This window comes from Hyla sarda, chromosome 1, assembly GCF_029499605.1.
Source record: "Hyla sarda isolate aHylSar1 chromosome 1, aHylSar1.hap1, whole genome shotgun sequence".
NCBI classification, from domain to species: domain Eukaryota; kingdom Metazoa; phylum Chordata; class Amphibia; order Anura; family Hylidae; genus Hyla; species Hyla sarda.
Window position 1 is genome coordinate 320695780 of NC_079189.1, and position 24852 is coordinate 320720631.

The 24852-nt window shown below is 44.9% G+C and overlaps 1 protein-coding gene across 6 annotated transcripts in view; it reads right to left on the reverse strand.

Moving 5' to 3' along the window:
- The window catches only part of TDRD7 (tudor domain containing 7), a 124044-nt gene that overhangs the window by 24081 nt on the left and 75111 nt on the right, over positions 1-24852 (reverse strand). For all 6 annotated transcript variants that reach the window (XM_056519061.1, XM_056519080.1, XM_056519055.1 and 3 more), the window contains one exon: positions 1139-1620. In XM_056519061.1, the coding sequence (XP_056375036.1) occupies positions 1139-1620 (482 nt within the window). The remainder of the gene's footprint in view (positions 1-1138; positions 1621-24852) is intronic.

The following is a 24852-nucleotide window of genomic DNA, read 5'->3' on the forward strand; positions in this document are numbered from 1 at the left end:
GCTAGAATGCTTTTCATTCATAGCGCAGCGGTGACATATGTATATAGATGCTGCGAGGGTACATTATACTTGTGCCGGCGGGGGATACATTATACTTTCACCAGCAGGGGGTATATATTGCGCCGGCAGGGGATATATATTTATTAATGCGCTGGCGGGGGTATATAATATATATGCGCTGGATGGGCTAGATATATAGGCTATATGTCTGCCCCCCCCCCCCCCCTGCAGCGCTATATATATCTTGCCCCCCACAGCACTTATAATATAGATATGGCCCCCTTCTACTCACAATCTTCATTTTTAAATCTCCCGCTGAGAGCCCTGATTGGCTCCTCAGTACGGACCATTCAGGGCTCCCGCTGGGGATTCAAAAATGAGAGTTAAAACACACGATACATCGCAGGGTTGCAGAGCATGCCGCCCGCTCCCTTGCTTAATAACTTCTGATCCCATCGGGTCTCCGAAGTGAAACCCTGTGCGATCAATCCCTCAGCCCCTGTACTACAACCCCCATCATGGAACAGAGTCTGTTCCATGATGGAGGTAGTAGTACAAACACTAATGTAGCCTCCCCAGCTGTCCGCAGACTCACGCAGACTGAGAATTACAACTCCCATCATGGAAATAAGTCTGTTCCATGATGGGAGTTGTAGTAGTTCCGGCTGTGGGAGTCTGTAGGCAGAGGTGTTATGGCCATGGCCATACATGAGGGATGTTATAACGGGTCTTAACGGATGAATATTTATTCATCCGTTAGCACCCGTTATTATACATCCATTTTCACGCAGAAAACGTACGTTTAATAACGGATGAATGCTCATAGTGTGAAAGCAGCCTAACAGGGGCTCTAACTGGGGGTCGTTTACATTGCAAAAAAAAAAAAAAAAGTACAGTTTTTTTTCTCTGCTAAACTACTGACAGACCCCATAAAAATAAATGGGGTTCATTGAGACCAGGAGGTCTCAGCTGTGCTCTAATCCATTTTTTATTTGTTGCTGGAGCACAACAGCAATGTGAACCTATCCTAAGGAGTGTTTAAAGCAGAGAATCTAACTTATTTTCCAAACAATGATTGTGATGCTTTAAGATGCCCTTTAATTGGCAGATAACAGAAGTGGATTCAATAAGTACTTACTTGTTATCCACCTTTGCAGCATAGAGTTTATTTTTCTCTAAATCAGTCTGCTTCTCTTCTATAGTGCTGTAGTGTAAAAGCATTTCATCCATAAGTACTTCTAATTTGTGTAGTTCTTGCCACGGCTGAAAGACGAAATGTCCAGGATGGCAGGCCACAGACACATAGACATCAATGTGCTCACCAGACCTAGGCAGAGGTAGAGGTGGTGGCAAATCTAAGGAAGTGCCTGTGGTGACTTGTTCTATGGCAGGTTTCTTTGTTACATGGTTTTGATCTTTCCGGGACACTGCTGCTTGTGTCCCAGCATCTCCTCTGCCTTTTAACAAATTTGATGCACTACTGGGCAATACGTTTTTCTGCTGCTTCCACAACTCTTCACTGGTGATTTGGCGATTGATGCTACGCTCAGGATCAAGAGAGGCCCTTGATGTGAAGAGGTAAACTGACACCATGCTTTTTGATTCATCAATCTTCACTACCTGAGAAAAAGGAAAAAATAGTTCACATTCATATTAAGAAAAACAAATGATATAAGTGTACCTGTTATTTGCAAAAACTTTAGATAATGTAGATAATAACATGATATTTATATTTGCAATATACATTGGTTAAAACTGTGAATATTTTTGGGTGAGAAAATCCTGGCTTGTCCGTGAAGTTATTGCCTGTGTGTCTCTGTGCAGAGACAAAATATAGGAAGTGTGGGTGGTCAAGCAGGGCTTTGTGCACTGTGGCTCTTTGATATGCTTCCGGCACACACAGAGTGACTGACAAGCTAAGAGTCCGAACAGAGACACAAGCAATAGCTGCAGAGACAGCATTTTTTTCACCTAAAAATTGAAAACGTTTTTTAACCATTACTAATATGTAGGGCTGCAGCTAACAATTATTTCTAAAATTGATTAGTTGGTCGATTAGGCCCCTTTCACATTACAGGTATCATCCTGTAAAAAACCTCCATCCTGAAAACGACCGTCAAAAAAACCCATTCGTGTTAATGTGATTATGTCCGTTTTTACTAATGTGAGTTATTTTTGCCGGCACAAAAGAAGGTGCATGCACTAATTTTTGGTCCGGCAAAAAAGAATGGTGAAAAACCAGACAAAATTTAACATTAAAGTCTGTGGGAACTGGATGTTAAAAAACCTGACAATAACTGATAATGGATGTTTTTTTTTGAACATCCATTTTTTGTTCTGAGCATGCTCAGTACAGCTTTACAAAAAGGGTTAAAAACCTGATTAAAAAAAAAACGGATGTAACTGGTAATAATGAATGATAATGGATGATAACAGATGAACATCAGGTTTTTTAAGAAAAAAAACATTACAAATAATGGAAGATGGTCATCAGTTATCCATTATTACCAGTTATTGCATCTGTTTTTTTTCATCTGTAACTGTAAAATAACGGCAGTAAAAAAGCAGGATGATACCTGTAGTGTGAAAGGGGCCTTATTGGTTCGATGAATTGGAAAAAAAAACGCAAATTTACACAAAAAAGGGTTTCTGGGTTTAAGTTTAATAACTATGTAATTTAGGCAAATAAAACAAGTTAAAAACACCATAGAAAAGGTAATGAGTAACAGAACAAACTTCAAACAAGGTAGACATCTACAAAGTATGCAAAGCAGAGCCATGATGGCTGGAATATATCCCATGACAAATCCTTGTGCCTATTGGTTAGCCATGCAGAAGCCAGTGCCACATTAGTCCATTGTCCATATAGTCAATGCAATGGCAGCAGGAAGTACGAGGCAGCTTTTCAGAATGTGAAGGATATCACAGATTATTCTTCACTCCAAACCAGTGTTTCCCAACCAGGGTGCCTATAGATGTTGCAAAACTACAACTCCTAACATGCCTGGACAGCATTTGGCCATACCGCAGTATCAAACATGAGAGGTTACATTTTTTTTTTTTTTACTTTACACTTTTTATATAGCACTCCTGTACACATGGGGGTATGTGCAGAGCATTGCTACCTTGTGTCTGTAGTACAGATACTAGGATGCAATGCTCTGCACATACCCCCATGTGTATAGCAGTGTATATGTCGTACATACACACTGCTAAACACATGGTAGTATGTGCAGAGCATTGCATTCTAGTGTCTGTACTACAGACACATGAGTGTAATGCTCTGAATATACCCCTATGTATATAGCGGTATGTGCAGAGCATTGTACCCTAGTGTCTGTAGATGACACTAGGGTGCAATGCTCTGCAGATACCCCACGTGTGTCAATATGCAATGCGGCAGTAACAGTGAAAGGGCGCATCAAATAGCAGGAAAAGAGAGCAGAGCAGCAGCACGTGTGATTGGTCAGCGACTTAATATACAGAGGCTGCAGCGGTGCAGCCAGCGCCCGGACAACCAATTAACCCATTATTAGATAATGGGATTCGTGGACAACGAATCCCGTAATGACATTTTATCGAATAATCGTTGCAGCCCTAATCCACTGCACTGGCCACACTTTGCAGCTGGTTATAATGGTGCATAGCAGAATCTAGGAATTTAACCCCTTAAGGACCAGGCGTTTTTCCTTTTTTGCACTTTCGTTTTTTCCTCCTTACCTTTAAAAATCATAACTCCTTCAATTTTGCACCTAAAAATCTATATTATGGCGTATTTTTTGCGCCACCAGTTCTACTTTGTAATGACATCAGTCATTGTACCCAAAAATCTACGGCGAAACGGAAAAAAAAATCATTGTGCGACAAAATTGAAAAAAAAAATGCCATTTTGTAACTTTTAGGGGCTTCCGTTTCTACGTAGTACATTTTTTGTTACAAATGACACCTTTTCTTTATTCTCTAGGTCCATATGGTTAAAACGATACCCTACTTGTATAGGTTTGATTTTGTATTACTACTGAAAAAAAAATCATAAATACATGCAGGAAAATGTATACGTTTAAAATTGTCATCTTCTGACCCCTATAACTTTTTTATTTATTTATTTACTATGCATATGGGGCGGTTTTTGTCGGTACCATTTTTGCATAGATCGGACTTTTTGATCGCTTTTTATTCATCTTTTCATGATATAAAAAGTGACGCCATTTTGAACTTTGGAATTTTTTTGCGCGTACACCATTGAACGTGCGGTTTAAAAAGCGGTATATTTTTATAATTCGGACATTTCCGCACACGGCGATACCACATATGTTTATTTTTATTTACACTGGGTTTTTTTTATTCTAGGAAATGCCAGGTGATTCAAACTTTTATTAGGGGAAGGGATCATTGAAAGGGTTAATGATTTTTTTGACACTTTTCTTATGCAATTTTATAGCTCCTATAGCGGGCTATAACATTGCATTAACTGATCTTTTACACTGATTGATCCATCTCCATAGGAATGGATCAATCAGTGTTTTCGGCGATTGAATGCTCAAGCCTGGATCTCAGGCTTGAAGCATTCATTCGGCGATCGGACAGCACAGGAGAAGGTAAGAAGACCTCCTCCTGTGCTACAGCTGTTCGGGATGCCGCGATTATACCGCGGCGATCCCGAACAGCTCCCTGAGCTAGCCAGGCACTTTTACTTTAGTTTTTAGCCACGCAGCTCAGCTTTGAGCGCTCGGCACCGCGATCAGTGCTGCGCGCTATTAGAGGCGGGTCCCGGCTTCACTATAACGCCGGGCCCGCTGCGATATGATGCGGGGTTACCGTGTAACCCCGCGTTATATCACGGGAGCGGGACTAGGGGCGTAAGTTTACGCCCTTGGTCCTTAACAGGTTAAAGGGGTTATCCAGGAATAAACTTTTTTTTTATACATCAACTGGCTCCAGAAAGTTAAACAGATTTGTAAATTACTTCTATTAAAAAATCTTAATCCTTTCAGTACTTATGAGCTTCTGAAGTTAAGGTTGTTCTTTTCTGTCTAAGTGCTCTCTGATGACACGTGTCTCGGGAACCGCCCAGTTTAGAAGAGGTTTGCTATGGGGATTTGCTTCTAAACTAGGTGGTTCCCGAGACACGTGTCATCAGAGAGCACAGACAGAAAAGAACAACCTTAACTTCAGAAGCTCATAAGTACTGAAAGGATTAAGATTTTTTAATAGAAGTATTTTACAAATCTGTTTAACTTTCTGGAGCCAGTTGATATATATAAGTTTTTTTCCTGGATAACCCCTTTAACCCCTTAACCACTTAAGGACCTAGGGCGTATGGATACGCCTTGACGTCCTGGTACTTAAGGACCCAGGGCGTATCCATACGCCCGTGGGAATTTCGGTCCCCGCCGGGTGGGGACCGGGCAGGGGTGACTGCTGATATCAATCATCAGGCACCCCGCACAAATGCCCAGGGGGGTCATCAGACCCCCCCGTCGGCGATCGGAGCAAATCGCAAGTGAATGCAAATCGCAAGTCTATTGTGACCCGGAAAAGAAGGGGGATCGCGGTTGTCTAAGACACCCACGATCCCCCTGTAGGCATAGGAGTGAGGTGGCAGGGGGGGGGGGGGGGGTTTAACTTTCGTTTTCCCCGTCCTGCCCACCCACAATAGGCGGGGCAGAACGGGGAACCAAAGGGGACCGGGCGCCGACGTCCACTTGCCCGTCCGGAGGCTGCGGCGACGTTGATCGGCGGGCGGCGTGACGTGCGTCTGAAGAGGATGGCTCCCGGGATCCTACGGAAGCCAGTAAGTTGATTTGGAGGGCTACAGTCTGAGACTGTGGTCTCTAACTGTAGCCCTCCAGATGTTGCAAAACTACAACACCCAGCATGCCCAGACAGCTGTTTGTGCATGCTGGGAGTTGTAGTTTTGCAACAGCTGGAGGGCTGCAGCTTGAGACCACTATACAGTGGTCTCTAAACTATATCCCTCCAGATCTTGCAAAACTACAACTCCTAGCATGCCCACATAGCTGTTTGTTGTCTGGGCATGCTGGGAGTTGTAGTTTTGCAACATCTGGAGGTCCACAGTTTGGAGATCACTGTGCAGTGGTCTAAAAACTGTAGCTCTCCAGATGTTGCAAAACTGCAATTTCCAGCATGCCCAGAAAGCAAACAGCTGTCTCGGCATGCTGGGAGTTGTAGTTGGGTACCTCCAGCTGTTGCATAACTACATCTCCCAGCATGCCCTTCGGTGATTAGTACATGCTGGGAGTTGTAGTTTTGCAACAGCTGGAGGCACACTGGTTGGAAAATACTGAGTTAGGTAACAGAACCTAACTGAAGGTTTTCCAACCAGTGTGCCTCCAGCTGTTGCAAAAGTACAACTCCCAGCATGCACGGTCTGTCAGTACATGCTGGGAGTTGTAGTTTTGAAACAGCTGGAGGTTTGCCCCCCATGTGAATGTACAGGGCACACGGGCAGGTTTACAGTAAATTTCCTGCTTCAAGTTTGGGCTGCGGCAAATTTTTCGCCGCAGCGCAAACTCCTAGCGGGAAATTCACCGTAACACGCCAGTGTGAATGTACCCTAAAAACACTACACTACACTAACACATAAGGGTAAAACACTACATATACACCCCTTACACTGTCCCCCCAATAAAAAATTAAAAACGTCTTGTACGGCAGGGTTTCCAAAACGGAGCCTCCAGCTGTTGCAAAACAACAACTCCCAGCATTTCTGGACAGACACTGACTGTCCAGGCATGCTGGGAGTTTAGCAACAGCTGGAGGCACCCTGTTAGGGGTATTCTACACCAGTGATTCCCAATGTCCACCCCTATGCAATCCCTAATTTAGTCCTCAAATGCGCATGGCGCTCTCACTTCGGAGCCCTGTCGTATATCAAGGAAACAGTTTAGGGCCATATATGGGGTATCGGCGTATTTGGGAGAAATTGCACTACAAATTTTGGGGGTCTTTTTTTTTCCTTTTACCGCTTGTGAAAAGGAAAAGTTGGGGGCTACACTAGCCTGTTAGTGTAAAAAAATAAAAAAATTTACACTAACATGCTGGCGTTGCCCCATACTTTTTATTTCCACAAGCGGTAAAAGGAAAAAAAGACCCCCAAAATTTGTAACGCAATTTCTCCTGAGTACAGAAATACCCCAGATGTGGGCGTAAAATGATCTGCGGGTGCACAACAAGGCTCAGGAGTAAGAGCGCACCATGTACATTTGAGGCCTAAATTGGTGATTTGCACAGGGGTGGCTGATTTTACAGCGGTTCTGACAAACGCAAAAAAAAAAAAAACCCACATGTGACCCCATTTTGGAAACTACACCCCTCACCGAACGTGACAAGGGGTATAGTGAGCCTGAACACCCCACAGGTGTTTGAAGAATTTTCATTAAAGTTGGATGGGAAAATGAAAAAAATAATATTTTTTCACTAAAATGCTGGTGTTACCCTAAATTTTTCATTTTCACAAGGGAAAATAGGAAAAAAGCCCCCCCCCAAACATTGAGAATTTACACCCCACAGGTGTCTGACAGATTTTTGGAACAGTGGTCCGTAAAAATGAAAAATTTAATTTTTCACTTGCACAGCCCACTGTTCCAAAGATCTGTGGGGTGTAAATACTCACAGCACCCCTTATTAAATTCTGTGAGGGGTGTAGTTTCCAAAATGGGGTCACACGTGGGGGGGTCCACTGTTCTGGCACCACGGGGGGGCTTTGTAAACGCACATGGCCCCTGACTACCATTCCAAACTAATTCTCTTTCCAAAAGCTCAATGGCGCTCCTCCTCTTCTGAGCATTGTAGTTTGCCAGCAGAGCATTTTATGTCCTAACATGGGGTATTTCCATACTCAGAAGAAATAGGGTTACAAATATTGGGGGGTCATTTTCTCCTAATACCTCTTGTAAAAATGTAAAATTTAGGGGAAAAACTGCATTTTAGTAAAAAAAAATAAAAAAAAATAAAATATTCTCATTTACACATCCAACTTTAACGAAAAGTCGTCAAACCCCTGTGGGGTGTTAAGGCTCAGCAGACCCCTTGTTACGTTCCTTGAGGGGTGTAGTTTCCAAAATAGTATGCCATGTGGGTATTTTTTGCTGTTCTGGCACCACAGGGGCTTCCTAAATGCGACATGCCCCCAAAAAAACATTTCAGCAAAAGTTGCTTTCAAAAAGCCAAATGTGACTCCTTCTCTTCATTGTAGTTCGCCCGCAAAGCATTTTACGTCCTAACATGGGGTATTTCCATACTCAGAAGAGATGGGGTTACAAATTTCGGGGGGCATTTTCTCCCATTACCCTTTGTAAAAATGGTAAATTTGGGTGAAAAACTGCACTTTAGTGTGAAATTTTTTTTTTCCATTTACACATCCGATTTTAACGAAAAGTTGTCAAACACCTGTGGGGTGTTAATGCTAACCGGACCCCTTGTTACGTGCCTTGAGGGGTGTAGTTTCCAAAATGGTATGCCATGTGGTGTTTTCTGCTGTTCTGGCACCATAGGGGGCTTTCTAAATGTGACATGCCCCTCAAAAACCATTTCAGAAAAATTCACTCTCCAAAATCCCATTGTCGCTCCTTCCCTTCTGAGCCATCTACTGCGCCCGCCGAACACTTGACATACACATATGAGGTATTTCCTTACTCGAGAGAAATTGGGTTACAAATTTTGGGGGCTTTTTCTCCTATTAACACTTGTAAAAATTCAAAAACTGGGTCTACAAGAACATGAGAGTGTAAAAAATGAAGATTTTGAATTTTCTCCTTCACTTTGCTGCTATTCCTGTGAAACACCTAAAGGGTTAACACACTTACTGAATGTCATTTTGAATACTTTGAGGGGTGCATTTTTTATAATGGGGTAATTTGTGGGGTATTTCTAATATGAAGGCCCTTCAAATCCACTTCAAATCTGAACTGGTCCCTGAAAAATTCCGATTTTAAAAATTTTGAGAAAAATTGGAAAATTGCTGCTGAACTTTGAAGCCCTCTGATGTCTTCCAAAAGTAAAAACATGTCAACTTTATGATGCAAACCTAAAGTAGACATATTGTATATGTGAATTAATGTATAATTTATTTGGAATATCCATTTTCCTTATAAGCCGAGAGCTTCAAAGTTAAAAAAATGCTAAATTTTCAATTTTTTCATCAAATTTTGGAATTTTTCACCAAGAAATGATGCAAGTATCGACAAATTGTTACCACTAACAAAGTAGAATATGTCACGAAAAAACTCTCTCTGAATCAGAATGAAAGGTAAAAGCATCCCAGAGTTATTAATGCTTGAAGTGACAGTGGTCAGATATTTGGGCTGGGTCCTTAAGGGGTTATCCAGCATAAGGAGATTTTTTTAGACTTACCATAAAATCTCTCTCTCGAAGGATCCATTGGGGGACACAACCTCCTAGAGACAGCAACATATACCCAGAGTCTGACACTATGGTAACCAAAAAGTCGGCTCCTCCCAGCAGGATATTCCCGCCTCCAGGCCACTGAGCAATTCAGTTTAGTCTCAGAGCAATAGGAGGAGACTGACAGGTCAAAGGAAAAAAAACATGAACTGTCCGAGAACCCGAAGAGACAATAAGTGAACACTCCCTCGGACAGATAACCGAAAAGGAACCCCAGAAAAAAGGGGCGGGAGCGGTGTCCCCCAATGATTTTACGGTAAGTCTAAAAAATCTCCTTTTCTCTATCGGCTCCATTGGGGGACACAGACTCTGGGATGTACCAAAGCCGTCCCTTGGGTGGGCAGAGAATAACAAAGGTCAGGCAGTCGGCGGTACCACCGCCGCCTGCAACACCTTACGGCCCAGACTAGCATCAGCCGATGCAAAGGTATGAACCTGATAGAATTTTGAAAAAGTGTGTAAAGACGACCAAGAGGCCGCTTTACAGATCTGCAAGGCCAAGTTTCGGAGAGCCCAGGATGCTCCCACAGAGCGGGTGGAAGGAGCCAGAACCCTGAAAGGTGGGGTCCTCCCCTTGCAGCGGTAAGCTTCCGAAATAGCACATCGGATCCACCGAGAAATGGTGGCCTTAGAAGCAGGCTGTCCCTTCCGATGGCCTTCCGTAAGAACGAAAAAGAAACGCACTGACGAAAGGAAGAGGTGACGGAAAGATAAGTCCGAACCGCTCGAACCACATCTAATTTGTGAAGCAGACGCTCCCTGGGATGAGAAGGAGCGGAACAAAAAAGGACAGAAGGACGATGTCCTCGTTGAGATGAAAGGCCAAAACGACTTTAGGCAAGAAAGACGCATCTGGTCGGAAAACAACCTTGTCCTTATGAAGTATCAGGAAAGGGGAATGGCAGGAGAGAGCTGCCAGTTCAGAAACTCTCCTAATGGAGGTAATAGCTATAAGAAAAGCCACTTTCCAGGAAAGGAGGCGAAGGGGAACCTCCCTAAGGGGCTCAAAGGGTGCGCCCTAAGGGCACCTAGAACTAAGCTCAAGTCCCAAGGGGGAGAAGGGGACCGGTAAGGAGGTGCCGCATGTGCAACTCCTTGGAGGAAGGTCCGGACATGAGAATTGGAAGCCAGAGGATGCTGAAAAACAATAGAAAGGGCCGAAACCTGACCCTTAAGGGAACTGAGAGCCAGCCCTAGTTCCAACCCCGACTGTAAAAATGAAAGGAGACGGGGCACGGAAAAGGTAACTGGAGAAAAAGATTGAGCTTTGCACCAACGAAAGTAAGACCGCCAGGTACGGTGGTAAATTTTCGCAGAGGAGGGCTTGCGAGCCCTAAGCATGGTGCGAATCACCTGGGAAGATAAGCCGCGGGCCCTTAGAACCGCGGTCTCAACCGCCACGCCGTCAAACGCAGCGACTGTAAATTGGGGTGGCAAAGGGGACCTTGTGACAGTAGGTCTGGACGAAGAGGAAGGCAGAACGTTGTACCATGCCCTTCGAGGTCAGTCTGGAGCCAGGGGACTCCTTCCGCCTTGAGCTTCCTCAGAACCCTGGGAAGGAGAGGGAGAGGAGGAAACAAGTAGGGCAGGACAAAGCCTGGCCACGGAATTACTAAGGCATCCGCGGCTAGAGCCAGGGGGTCCCTTGTCTTTGACACAAACTTCGGAACTTTCCGGTTGTGTCGAGACGCGAAGAGATCCACGTCCGGGGTCCCCCAGAGGTCGCAGATCTGCGCGAACACCTCCGGAAGAAGAGACCACTCTCTGGGGTTGGCTGAGGACCGACTGAGGAAATCCGCTTCCCAACTGAGAACTCCCGGAATGTGAATCGCCGAAATGGCTGGAACCACTCGTTCCGCCCAGAGGAGGATCGTTGACACCTCGGACATGGCCGCTGAGCTGCGAGTGCCGCCCTACCAATTGATGTCTGCAACAGCCGTGGCATTGTCCGACTGGACACGGACAGGGTGACCCAGAAGCAGGGACTCCCAATGCTTCAGACACAGATAAATCGCCTTCCGTTCCAGAAGGTTTATGGAAAGAAGAGATACTTGGGGAGGCCAGGGGCCCTGAACCATCTGATTCCTGAAAACACCCCCCCCAGCCCGACAGGCTGGCGTCCGTCGTGACCACCTGCCAGTGGAGGGGGAGGAACGAACGCCCCTGAAGAAGAAGGGAGCAGAGCCACCAGCGCAGAGACCGCCGAGTCCGGAGCGGGAGAAGAATCCTGCGATCGAGAGAGAGGGGACCTGTCCCATCGTGCAAGAAATCGCCAGCTGAAGAGGACGGTAATGAAACTGGGCAAAGGGTACGGCCTCCATGGCTGCCACCATCCAACCCAGGACTACCATGCAAGTACGGATGGAGACCGGGGATGGTGCCCGGAGGGAGCGTACTCCCGACAAGAGGGCCAGACGTTTGTCCAGCGGAAGGCGAATCAGAGCCGAGGCAGAGTCGAATTGAAGCCCCAAGAAGACCAGAGACTGGGTGGGGGAGAGAACTGACTTGTCTCGGTTGACCATCCACCCAAAGCGACATAAGGTCTGAAGAGTGAGGCTCACATTCTCCAGAGCCTGGGCTCTGGTGGGGGCTTTGATGAGAAGGTCGTCCAAGTAGGATATCACTGAGACCCCTCTTGACCATAACAGAGCTACCACAGACGCCAGAATCTTGGTAAAGACTCGTGGCGCTGTCGCCAGACCGAAGGGGAGAGCCACAAATTGATAATGACCTTCCGGAGCAAAGCGGAGGTACCGCTGGTGTCTGGGAAAAATTGAAACGTGGAGTTATGGAATCCTTGATGTCCACCGAGGAAAGAAACTCCCCTTGATCCATAGATGCCACCACCGAATGGAGAGATTCCATTCAGAAATGGCGGATAAGAAGACGTTTGTTGAGACGTTTGAGATCCAGGATTGGCCGCACAGAGCCGTTTTTCTTGGGAACCACGAAAAGATTGGAATAAAAACCCCGAAAGCGGGGGACTGGAATAATGACATCCTGGACGAGAAGGGACTGAAGAGCCTCCCGAAATCCTCTAACAAGCGAGGTAGATCGGGGAGCATGGGACTGGAAAAAAACGATCCCTTGGAAGGGAGGCAAATTCTATCCGGTATCCGTAGGACACCACGTCCCCGACCCAGGAGTCCTGAATGTGCATGGTCCAAAAGTCCCGAAAAAACAAGTCGACATACCACCCAAAAAAAAGGCTGCGGGCGTCCCTTCATGCAGAAGTGGGCTTGCGGGTGCCCGCTTTGGCCGCAAAACGGTCGGGCCGGTTGGTATCAGACTTCCACAATGGACGGGTCTTGAAAAAGGGAACCTTCTTGTCCCGTGGAGGCGCCTGGCTGGACCCTTTAGAGGGCCCAGACGTCCGAAAGGAAGAAGACTTCCTACGGAAAAAAGTGCTAGATTTGTTTTGAGGTAATAAAGAGCTCTTGCCCCCTGTCGCCTCAGAGATAATCTCATCCAGGCACTTGCCAAAAAGACGGGAACCAGTAAAAGGAATCTCGGTGAGAGACTTCGATGCAGCGTCTGCGTTCCAAGTTTTAAGCCAAATGGAACGAGGGAGGGCCACTAAATTACCGGTGGCATAGGCAGCTCAGCGAGCTGAGTGCAAGGAAGCAGAACACAAATCTCCAGCTTTGGAACATTGGAGGGCCAGACAGTTCTTCCGGGGGAGAACCTGAAAGAATTCCCTGACGGAGTTGGGACTGCCACACCGAGAGGGCCTTAGACACCCAGGTGGAGGCGAAGGCAGGGAAGAACCCGCTGCTTCAAAGGCATACTTTGCCAACAACTCAACCTTTTTGTCTGCAGGATCCTTGAAGGCCGCTGCATCCGCCAGCGGCAAAGTAGTAGCTTTAGAGAGGGGGGAACGGGAGGATCCACTGACAGAGAGGAAGACACTTTGGAAACAAGGTCCTTGGCGAAAGGATATCGCGCTTGGACTTTCTTCAGTCCCTGAAACTTCTTCTCAGGGTGCTTCCAGGCAGATTCTAGAATGGCCTCAAATTCAGCGTGAGAGCTGAACACTTTTGGTGTCGGACGGGCACGAGGAAAGGATACTTCTGGAGCTGCGTCCGAAGTTCCTGGATTCTCTAGGTTAAAGGTGTCTCTTATGGCCATAACCAATGAGTTCACCGTGTCCACTGAGTCCAAAACGGTCATCCGAATCGGATGCCGAATTGGAACCCTCGGCTGCTAGGACTCCAGGAGAGTGCGAACGAGTGGAGGCGGCCCTGGAAGAGGGGGGACTCCGACCTGGTACGAGGTTGAGAAGAACCAGAGCGGCGACCACGGGAACTAGAAGAGTGCCTACCAGTAGACTCCTGGGACGAGTCAGAGGAGACACCCCTATTACGCTTATGCGAAGCGTAAGGTGAAGGGCAACGGGACCTTCTAGAGGCCCGGTGAAGGGTAGACCTCTCCAAGGCAGTTACCACAGAATGGGAGACTTGTGCCAAGTCTGATATAGACTGGGAGAGGGAGGAAACCCAGGCTGGGGGGCGGCCGAACCCACCAGGTCTGAAGGGGCACCTGGGTTAGAAATAGCAGGGGGGTCTGGGGGAGCAGTGGAGCAGGCCGGACAAATGGGTTCAGCAGAACCTGACATTTTTGCAGAGCAGCTTTTACAAGCGTAATGGGTAACTAATATTCCCGGAATCTGCTTGGAAGGAGGAACAGTTCTGGGCACGGACATAGTCAAAAAATTAACAGTCTCACCCAGAGTTTGTGTCCCGAGGCAGCTGCTGTGAGGAAAACTCTGCACCGTGGGAGAGGAGAGGGAGAGAGAGGAAAACACCAGCCAATAGGAGGAAGAGGCCGGGTCAGAGCCAGGAGCTCTGTGATTGGCCCCTGCACGGCCCCAAGGCGCGCACAGCGCTGATTGGTGGCCCTTTCACACTGCTGAGGCGCTTATGCGGCCAGGTGGGCGGAGCTAACTGCGGCGTGTACAGTAACACACACTCCTCTAATAAAGTGCCCGTATAGACAAAACACTGCCCCAAGCTCCACTGCCCCCCATATAATAAAAATTACTCCCCCCTGCAGGAAAAAGTATCCCCCCGACCAGTCCATCCTCTGTAGGATAGGGCCAAAAAAAAACAGAGGGTCTCCAGCTGTTGCAAGACCTAGGGAGAAAAAGATACTCACCTATGCTGAAGAACTTACCTAAGGAAGTCTTCAGACTGTAGTCTTCAGTCAGCATTTTCACCTGCGGCAAGCCAAGCTCATAGCGAGGCGAACAGGGAGGTAGGGGGACCCGGACCCATGAGGTACAACCCCAAGCGCTGACCGTTGGCGAGAGGGGGTTAACAGTACATCCAAGATGCCTGCCACCTCTCGCAATGGGGAAACCGTGAACATTGCGTTCCTGAGTCCCCACCTGAAAACGGAAATAAAAAGGAAGAACTAACAGTCCCTAAACCTAATAAAATAAAAAAAATAGAGAAAACCAGACCATGTCCACCTCCTTAAGACACCAAGCAAAAACTGAATTGCTCAGTGGCCTGGAGGCGGGTATATCCTGCTGGGAGGAGCCAACTTTTTGGTTACCATAGTGTCAACCTCCTAGAGACAGCAGCATATACCCAGAGTCTGTGTCCCCCAATGGAGCCGATAGAGAAAAGGTGATTTTAGTACATACCTGGAAGACAGTAATGGACATGCTTAGCAAGGATCTGCGCTTGTCTTGGGCTTAATGGCTATGCTGTGAGATTACCATAACACTGTGGCTAGCTTTCTCTGAACTTGTATTTCCTGTTATCTGTTTGCCTACAAATCCCATGATACCATTTTCCTCCTTCCCACACATCAGCTACCCCACCCATTGAAACTAAATGAGCTGCAGACCTGTGGTCTTCAATCAGGATGCCTACAGCTGTTGCATTAGTTGGAGATTGATCCCTCCACCCATTGAAGCAGACAGGCTCCCTGTCATCAGCTGACTAGTGAGTCAGGTCTCGACCGCATTGAAAGCTGGGAGAAATTCCGAGACAGCAGTCATTTTGTATGCTGTTAAAAATAAATATTGGGGTGAAAATCACAGAAGAATTGTGAGAAAACCATCACACACAGGTACAGACAATGGCCCTCATTTACTATTCTAAACCCGATCTCTTTTGTCGGGTTTTTTTGTCGCATCTTTGTCTGCGCCATGTCGCAGACATCGTGCGCCAGTCTGCGACACCATGCAACATTTTTTCCCGACGGATCCGATGTGGATTCTCCCAAACCCCAAAAAGGGGCGTTACCCGACATTTTTGAGCTTTCCCACGTATTTATTAAGGTTTCCAACCCGAATTTGTTGTATTGTTGTGGATTTTTTTCCCGACAGCTCAGAGGAGTTGGAAACCAAAACCACCAAAACCCACGTGCGACAAACAGGATGCGACATAATAAATACCAGGGGAAAAAAGCAGTCGGGTAAGAAAGCAACATAGACTTACAACCCGATTTTCTTAGTAAATGAGGGCCAATATATTATGAACTACACTAACTTTACAGCCCCTGTAGCATAGTCAAATAAAAAGAATTCCCGGAATACCCCTTTAACCCCTTAAGGACTGAGCCCTTTTTCACCTTAAGGACCAGAGCATTTTTTGAACATCTGACCACTGTCACTTTAAACATTAATAATTCTGGAATGCTTTAACTTATCATTCTGATTCCGAGAATTGTTTTTTGTGACATATTCTACTTTAACATAGTGGTAAAATTTTGTAGTAACTTGCATCCTTTCTTGGTGAAAAATCCCCAAATTTGATTTAAAAAAAAATGAAAATTTTGCATTTTTCTAACTTTGAAGCTCTCTGCTTGTAAGGAAAATGGATATTCAAAATAATTTTTTTTTTTTTGGTTCACATATACAATATGTGTACTTAATGTTTGCATCATAAAATGTATGTGTTTTTACTTTTGGAAGACACCAGAGGGTTTCAAAGTTCAGCAGCAATTTTGACATTTTCAAACTCACTATTTTTCAGTGACCAGTTCAGTTTTGAAGTGGATTTGAAGGGTCTTCATATTAGAAATACCCCATAAATTACCCCATTATAAAAACTGCACCCCCCAAAGTATTCAAAATGACATTCAGTAAGTGTATTAACCCTTAAGGTGTTTTACAGGAATAGCAGCAAAGTGAAGGAGAAGATTCACAATCTTCATTTTTTACACTCGCATGTTCTTGTAGACCCAATTTTTTTTTATTTTTGCAAGGGGTAAAAAGGAGAAAATTTTTACTTGTATTTGAAACCCAATTTCTCTCGAGTAAGGACATACCTCATGTCTATGTAAAGTGTTTGGCGGGCGCAGTAGAGGGCTCAGAAGGGAAGGAGCGACAAATGGTTTTTGGGGGGCATGTCACCTTTAGGAAGCCCCTATGGTGCCAGAACAGCAAAAAAAAAAAAACCCACATGGCATACCGTTTTGGAAACTAGACCCCTCGGGGAACATAACAAGGGGAAAAGTGAACCTTAATACCCCACAGGTGATTCACGACTTTTGTATATGTAAAAAAAAAAAAAAAATTTATTTAAAATGCTTGGTTTCCCAAAAATGTTACATTTTTAAAAAGGGTAATAGCAGAAAATACCCCCCAAAATTTGAAGCCCAATTTCTCCCGATTCAGAAAACACCCCATATGGGGGTGAAAAGTGCTCTGCTGGCGCACTACAGGTCTCAGAAGAGAAGGAGTCACATTTGGCTTTTTGAAAGCAAATTTTGCTCCGGGGGCATGCCGCATTTAGGAAGCCCCTATGGTGCCAGAACAGCAAAAAAATAAACACATGGCATACCATTTTGGGGTACGTAACAAGGGGTAAAGTGAACCTTAATACCCCACAGGTGATTCCCGAATTTTGCATATGTAAAAATTTTTTTTGTTTTTTTACCTAAAATGCTTGGTTTACCAAAAATTTTACATTTTTACAAAAGGGTTAAAGCAGAAAATACCCCCCAACATTTGTAACACAATTTCTCCCGAGTACGGCGATACCCCATATTTGGCCCTAAACTGTTGCCTTGAAATACGACAGGGCTTCAAAGTGAGAGCGCCATGCGCATTGGAGGCCTGAATTAGGGATTTGCATAGGGGTGGACATAGGGGTATTCTACGCCAGTGATTCCCAAACAGGGGGCCTCCAGCTGTTGTAAAACCCCCAGCATGCCTGGACAGTCAGTGGCTATCTGGCAATACTGGGAGTAGTTTTGCAACAGCTGGAGGCTCCGTTTTGGAAACAGTGGCGTACCAGACGTTTTTCATTTTTATTGGGGAGGGGAGGGGGGCTGTGTAGGGGTATGTGTATATGTAGTGTTTTTTACTTTTTATTTTATTTTGTGTTAGTGTAGTGTTTTTAGGGTACAGTCACACGGGCAGGGGTTCACAGTAGTTTCTTGCTGGCAGTTTGAGCTCCGGCAGAAAATTTGCTGCAGCTCAAACTTGCAGCCGGATACTTACTGTAAACCTCCGCCCATGTGAGTGTACCCTGTACGTTCACATTGGGGGGGGGGGAAATACCTCCAGCTGTTGCAAAACTACAACTCCCAGCATGTACGGTCTATCAGTGCATGCTGGGAGTTGTAGTTTTGCAACAGCTGGAGGCACACTGGTTGTGAAACACAGTTTGGTAACAAACTCAGTGTTTTGCAACCAGTGTGCCTTCAGCTGTTGCAGAAGCTATAACCCCAATGCATCATTTCTTGGTGAAAAATTCTAACATTTTATGAAAATTTTCCAATTTTTCACAAAATTTTCTAAATCAATAATTTTCAGGGACCAGTTCACATTTGAAGGGCCTTCATATTAAAAATACCCCATAAGTGACCCCATTATAAAAACTGCACCCCTCAAAGTATTCAAAATGGCATTCAAAATGTTTGTTAACCCTTTAGGTGTTTCACAGGAATAGCAGCAAATTGAGGGAGAAAATTAAAAATCTTCATTTTTTTTACACTGGCATGTTCTTGTAGACCCAGTTTTTCAATTTTTACAAGGGGTAAAAGGAGAGAAATCTTCTTAAAATATGTAACCCAATTTCTCTCTAGTAAGGAAATACCTCATATGTGTAGGTAAAGTGTTCGGCGGGCACAGTAGAGCGACAATGGGATTTTGGAGAGCGAGTTTTTCTGAAATAGTTTTTTTTGGGGGGGGGGGGGGGGGGGGGCATGTCACATTTAAGAAGCCCCTATGGTGCCAGAACAGCACCCCCCCCCCACCACCACATGGCGTACTATTTTGGAAACTTCCCCCCTCAAGGAACATAACAAGGAGTCCAGTGAGCCTTAACACCCCACAGGTGTTTGAAGGCTTTTCGTTAAAGTTGGATGTGTAAATTATAATTTTTTTTCCCCCCTAAAATGTTAGTTTTCCCCCAAATTAAAAATTTAGACAAGTAGTAATAGGAGAAAAACAAAGAATAAGTTGGCCAGCACTATTGATTCCAAACTATTATACGGACCTGGCTTACAGGTGCAGGCTGCTGGGCTAAATATACAGCAACAGGAGAATACAGCAGCACACTGCTAGCACAAAGATATAGATAAAACATGAGTATATAGATACAACATGAGAAGCTATTCAGCTATGGTGCAGTAATGAAATAGTGAGATACTTCGCTTGCAATTTGGCGGCCAAATAGCTTGGACCGTCCCACCACGGTAAGGTGATCTCATTGGGACGGACCCTACACTATGAATATGCCTCTGGGTGAATAGATCAGCAGGCATTGCAGGATCTGGAACATCCAAATCGCCTATTTGGCCTCCAAATTGCAAGCTAAGTATCTCACTATTTCATTACTGCACCATAGCTGAATAGCTTCTCATGTTGTATCTATATACTCATGTTTTATCTGTATCTTTGTGCTAGCAGTGTGCTGCTGTATTCTCCTGTTGCTGTAATAGGAGAAAATGCCCCCCAAAATTTGTAACCCCATCTCTTCTGAGTACGTGTGGACGTCAAGAGCTCTGCTGGCACACTACAATGCTCAGAAGAGAAGGAGTCACATTTAGCTTTTGGAAAGCAAATTTTGATGAAATGGTTTTTGGGTGGCATGTCGCATTTAGGAAGCCCCTATGGTGCCAGAACAGCTTAAAAATAAATAAATAAATAAAACACCCCACGGGTGTTTGACAAATTTCTGCTAAAGTTGGACATGAAAATGAAAAATTAGATTTTTTCACTAAAATTCAGGTGTTACCCCAAATTTTTCATTTTCACAAGGGGTAATAGGAGAAAAACACTCCCAAAATTTGTAACCCCATTTCTTCGGAGTATGGAAATACCCCATATGTGGATGTAAAGTGCTCTATGGGCAAACTACAATGCTCAGAAGAGCGCATGTGCGTTTACAAAGCCCCCCATGGTGCCAGAACAGTGACCCCAATTTGGAAACTACACCCCTCACAGAATATAATAAGGGGTGCAGTGAGCAATTACACCCCACTGGTGTTTGACAGATCTTTGGAACAGTGGGCTGTGCAAATGAAAAATTTTCACATGTGGGGGGGTCCATTGTTCTGGCACTATGGGGGCTTTGTAAACACACATGGCCTTCATTTTCAGACACATTCTTTCCAAAATCCCAATGGCGCTCCTCTTCTGAGCATTGTAGTTCGCCCGCAGAGCACTCCACATCCACATATGGGGCATGTTCTTACAAATTTTGGGGGGCTTTTTTCCTATTCTCCCTTGTGAAACATTTAGGGTAACATTCATTTTCACATCAAACTTTAAGGAAACAAGGGTGTTAGGCTCACTATACCCCTTGTTACATTCTGTGAGGGGTGTAATTTCCAAAATGCGGTCACATGTGGGTATTTATTGTTTTGCGTTTATGTCAGAACCGCTGTAAAATCAGCCACCCCTGTGCAAATCATCAATTTAGACCTCAAATATACATAGTGCGCTCTCACTCCTGAGCCTTGTTGTGCACCCGCAGAGTATTTTACGTCCACCTATGGGGTATTTCCGTATTTTTTTTTTTTACACTAAAATGCTGGTGTAGACCCCAACTTTACCTTTTCATAAGGGGAAAAAGCCCCCCAAAATTTGTAATGCAATTTCTCCCATGTATGGAAATACCCCGTATGTCTTGAAATAAGACAGGACTCCAAAGAGAGCGCGCCATGCGCATTCAAGGCCTGTTTTGGGGATTTGCATCCGCCCCCAAAATACCCTACGGCAGTGTTTCCCAAACAGGGTGTCTCCAACTGTTGCAAAACTCCCAGCATGCCTTGACAGTCCGTGGCTGTTCAGCAATACTACTGGGAGTTGTTGTTTTTCAACAGCTGGAGGCTTCGTTTTGGAAACAGTGGGGTACAATTTTTTTTTTTATTGGGGGGGGGGGCTGTGTGGGGGTATATATATATATATATGTAGTGTTTTACTTTTTATTTTGTGTAATGTAGTGTAGTGTTTTTAGGGTACATTCACACGGGCGGAGGTTTACAGTGAGTTTGAGCTAGGAGTCTGAGCTGTGGCGTAAAATTTGCAGCAGAAAACTCGTTTTAAACCCGCCCATGTGCTGTTGCAAAACTACAACTCCCAGCATGCACTGACCGACCATACATGCTGGGAGTTGCCGTTATGCAACAGCTGGAGGCACATTGGTTGCGAAACACAGAGTGTGTTACTTAACTCTGTTTTGCAACCAGTGTGCCTACAGCTGTTGCAAAACTAGAATTCCCAGCATGTACAGTCTCTCAGTGCATGCTGGGTGTTGTATTTTTGACACAGCTGGAGGCACACTGGTTGCGAAACATTGGAGTTAGAACACAAACTCTGTTTCACAACCAATGTGTCTCCAGCTGTTGCAAAACTGCAACACTAAGCATGCATGCTGGTAGTTGTAGTTATGCAACAGCTGGATGCACAATTTTACATAGAAAAAAATGTGCCTCCAGCTGTTGCATAACTACAACCTCCAGCATGCACAGACTACCAAAGGGCATGCTGGGAGTTGTAGTTGTTACTCCAGCTGTTGCAAAACTACAACTCCCAGCATGCCCTTTGGCTGTGCATGCTGAGAGTTGGTGCTAACCAACAGCAGGAGGTGAACAGACCTCACCTCCTGCTGTATCCTGCCGCCTGAACCGCCGGGACCATCACCGCTGCTGTCGCCGGGACCATTGCCCCCGATCTTCGCCCTGATCGCTGCCCAGCAGGACAGTGATTGATCGGTCGTTCCAACCGATTAATCACGTGGTCGCGAGGTGGCACCCGTGCCACCTCACTCCTGCAGGGTAAGGGTGAATAGGGCTGTCTCGGACAGCCCCATTTACCCTTCTTTTTCACGGGTCACCAGGACCCTCCTGGGCATTTGCACGGGATGCCTGCTGATAGATATCAGCAGTCATCCTGGTCTGGTCCCCGCAGGTCCTTAACTACCAGGGAGCCAGGGCGTACCCATACGCCCTGGGTCTTTAAGGGGTTAAATAAACAATCAAGTTGAACATAAACCGCTGCAAGATGTCAGCACCAGATGGAACAGCACTGACAGACTCCATGAACAAACGTGGCCAGTAACTGCAACCCTGTCAGACCAGAACCTAAAGCCAGAAAAAAAATGGAGTGTTCTTGAGGCACCTTCTACTGTGAGGCCCAGTGAGTCTATCTTTTTAATATTTGGCCATGAGGTGCTCCCAATCCCCTGCAACCAACCAGCATCACAGCAGATGGAGCGATAGCCTTCCAGAACAAGTCCATGATCCTGTCATTATTTCCGCTGCGCTGGACCTAAGATTTAGAAAATTAAAGTTTTTGACAACTGAGAAAAATTATAAATGTGCAGGCAAAAGTCAAGACAGAGCTGCTCGCTCTAAGAAATGAGATCATTGAGGTGCAGCAGAAAACCACTTCACTTGCAGTTTCTAGTTCTAGCCAATCCATCTTTTTTGCATTGCAGCCAAATACATTTGCATGGGGGATGAATTTTTATTGGGCGATGGGGTTTATTTACATTTTAATATTTTTTTTCTTTTCGATTTACACTTTTTATATAGCACTCCTATACACATAGGGGGTATGTGCAGAGCATTTCACCCTAGTATATGTACTACAGACACTAGGGTGCAAAACTCTGCACATTACCCCCCATATGTATGACAATATGAAAGGCAATGCGGCAACACTGGCAGCATGAGCCCTGAGCAGGGCGCATTATACAGCAGGAAACTGGCTTACCGGTGACAGCAGTATGTTGAGGTCCTCCAGGGCAGGCTGCAGCTCCATAAAATGGAGGCATGACGTAGTGCATCCACAGGCGGCGGCAGGAGAGGAGAGCATAGCAGCAGCTCGTGATTTGTGGGTCAGCGGAATGTGGGGACAAGGACTTGACGTACAGAGGATGAGGCGGTGCGGCCTAGCGCCTGATTGCCTGCTCCCACCCACAGCAGTCAATGAATCGGCCGAATTGATAACCGGATTCGTCGACAACGAATCCAGTTATCAAATTTTATCGATAAATCGTTGCAGCCCTACTAATATGCATATAATATTATTTATATTATATAAAAAGGTTTTTGCAACAAAAAAATAAAAAAATTACTATTGGAGATAATTATTTACAGGCACAACAGTACAAATAAAATAAAAACACAAAATAAACACATCAAATTGTCAGTGTAAAGCGTATTCATACACAATCTTGCTAAAATCTTTCCATTACAGGACAGAAGGCCACATAGGAACAAACTTTAGCTACATTTCAGACACTGGAGAAGTTTTCTTTAGAAGAAAGCTGCCTCTTTGTCACACCTATACCTAATATTTAATGTTCACAAGCTCCAAGCACCAAAATGAAAGTGCGCAAGCCTTATTTTTACTAAACCATTTAAGACAGTTTAGCGAGTAGAAAGTATTGGGCCAAACTGCAGATTCCTAGTTTTTCTTCTACGAGGATTCTCAAATACAAGGCTACTTGTGACTACTTTAGTTCTGCTTTGAGCTGATGTATTTTTTTAATAAATAGACAGAAAAGGCGGCAGCTCTCTGGTAAGGTGCAAGCAGATACTTCTTTATTCTTGAGACATCAAGAAAAGACAGACATGTCTAAAAATCGGAAGAGGGTGGATGCTTCAATACTTCATGCAGTGGACAACAGGTAATGCCGTTTCACACAACTCGTGTGCTTCTACAGACCTGCTCACTTCCTGCCAGAAGGTACTGAAGTACTAGCCCCCAGTGACGGAAGCAGGACAGGTGAGTTACATTACAACTCAAACATGAAAGACCGTGAAAAATGTTAAAATCACAAAAAAAAATTCTAAAATCAACTTTGTCGTTCAGTCCTAGCATATCTTTAGCTCTTGTTTTTAGAATAATGGAGGCTTCTCTTTGTAGCAACTTTTTGTGCCTATCGTCACTGTTGCTACTAGTAACGCATTCTAATCCTAGAAAGCATAAACTAGAGGTAACACTACTGAGTTGAGATCGAATGTGATTAATAAATCTAGGCGAACCTTTACCAGATTAAGGGAGCATGTCTGGTCCATAAAATCTGGTAAAGAAGGGTCTGATCGTACTTCCTATTTTTAAAAAAAATCCACAGCTACATTGAATGGCAAACTAGAAATTTAGAACTCTGATTTTGAAATCAATTCCACCTAGGGTGATATTTAGAGATGAGCGAATTTACAGTAAATTCAATTCGGCACGAACTTCTCGGCTTGGCAGTTGATGTCTTTTCCTGCATAAATTAGTTCAGCTTTCAGGTGCTCCCGTGGGCTGGAAAAGGTGGATACAGTCCTAGGAGACTCTTTCCTAGGACTGTATCCACCTTTTCCAGCCCACCGGAGCAAATGAAAGCTGAACTAATTTATACAGGATAAGTCATCAACTGCCGAGAAGAGAAGTTCATGAAGAATCGAATTTACTGTAAATTCGCTCATCTCTAGTGATATTCTTACAAGGTTGGAAATTAGGGCACCAATTACAGGAACCGCACCTATGGTTACCGCTAGGTCTGGATCCGGTCAGCCAGTCAGATTTACTACTCTTTAATCTACTCCGGTCCAATTCGTTCTTGAGGCTTTTACTTCTTCTAAAAGTAACAAATTGGTCTTCTAAGACGAACCAGACCTATACTTGGGTCTTTTTCATTCAGGGGCCAGTTTTTCATGATTACTTTTCTGATAGTATCAGCCACCGGAGTGAACCTGAAGGAAAAACAAAAGCGCTCATCCTCTTCATTAGGGACAGCTTGGGGGCAGCTCTGTTCATCCCTCACGGACAAAACCGAAGGAGGATCGAGAGGGGTAGAGGATGCTGCTTTTTTTCTGTTTTTAAAAAGGAGATCAAAACTATTCCGATTCTTTGCTCTCGATAAAGCGCGAAAGAGAAGATCTTCAGGATAGCCTCTTAATTTTAATCGTTCTACGAGTTCAAACGCCTGCACCATGAAAGTATCATCCTCACTATTCGCCTTA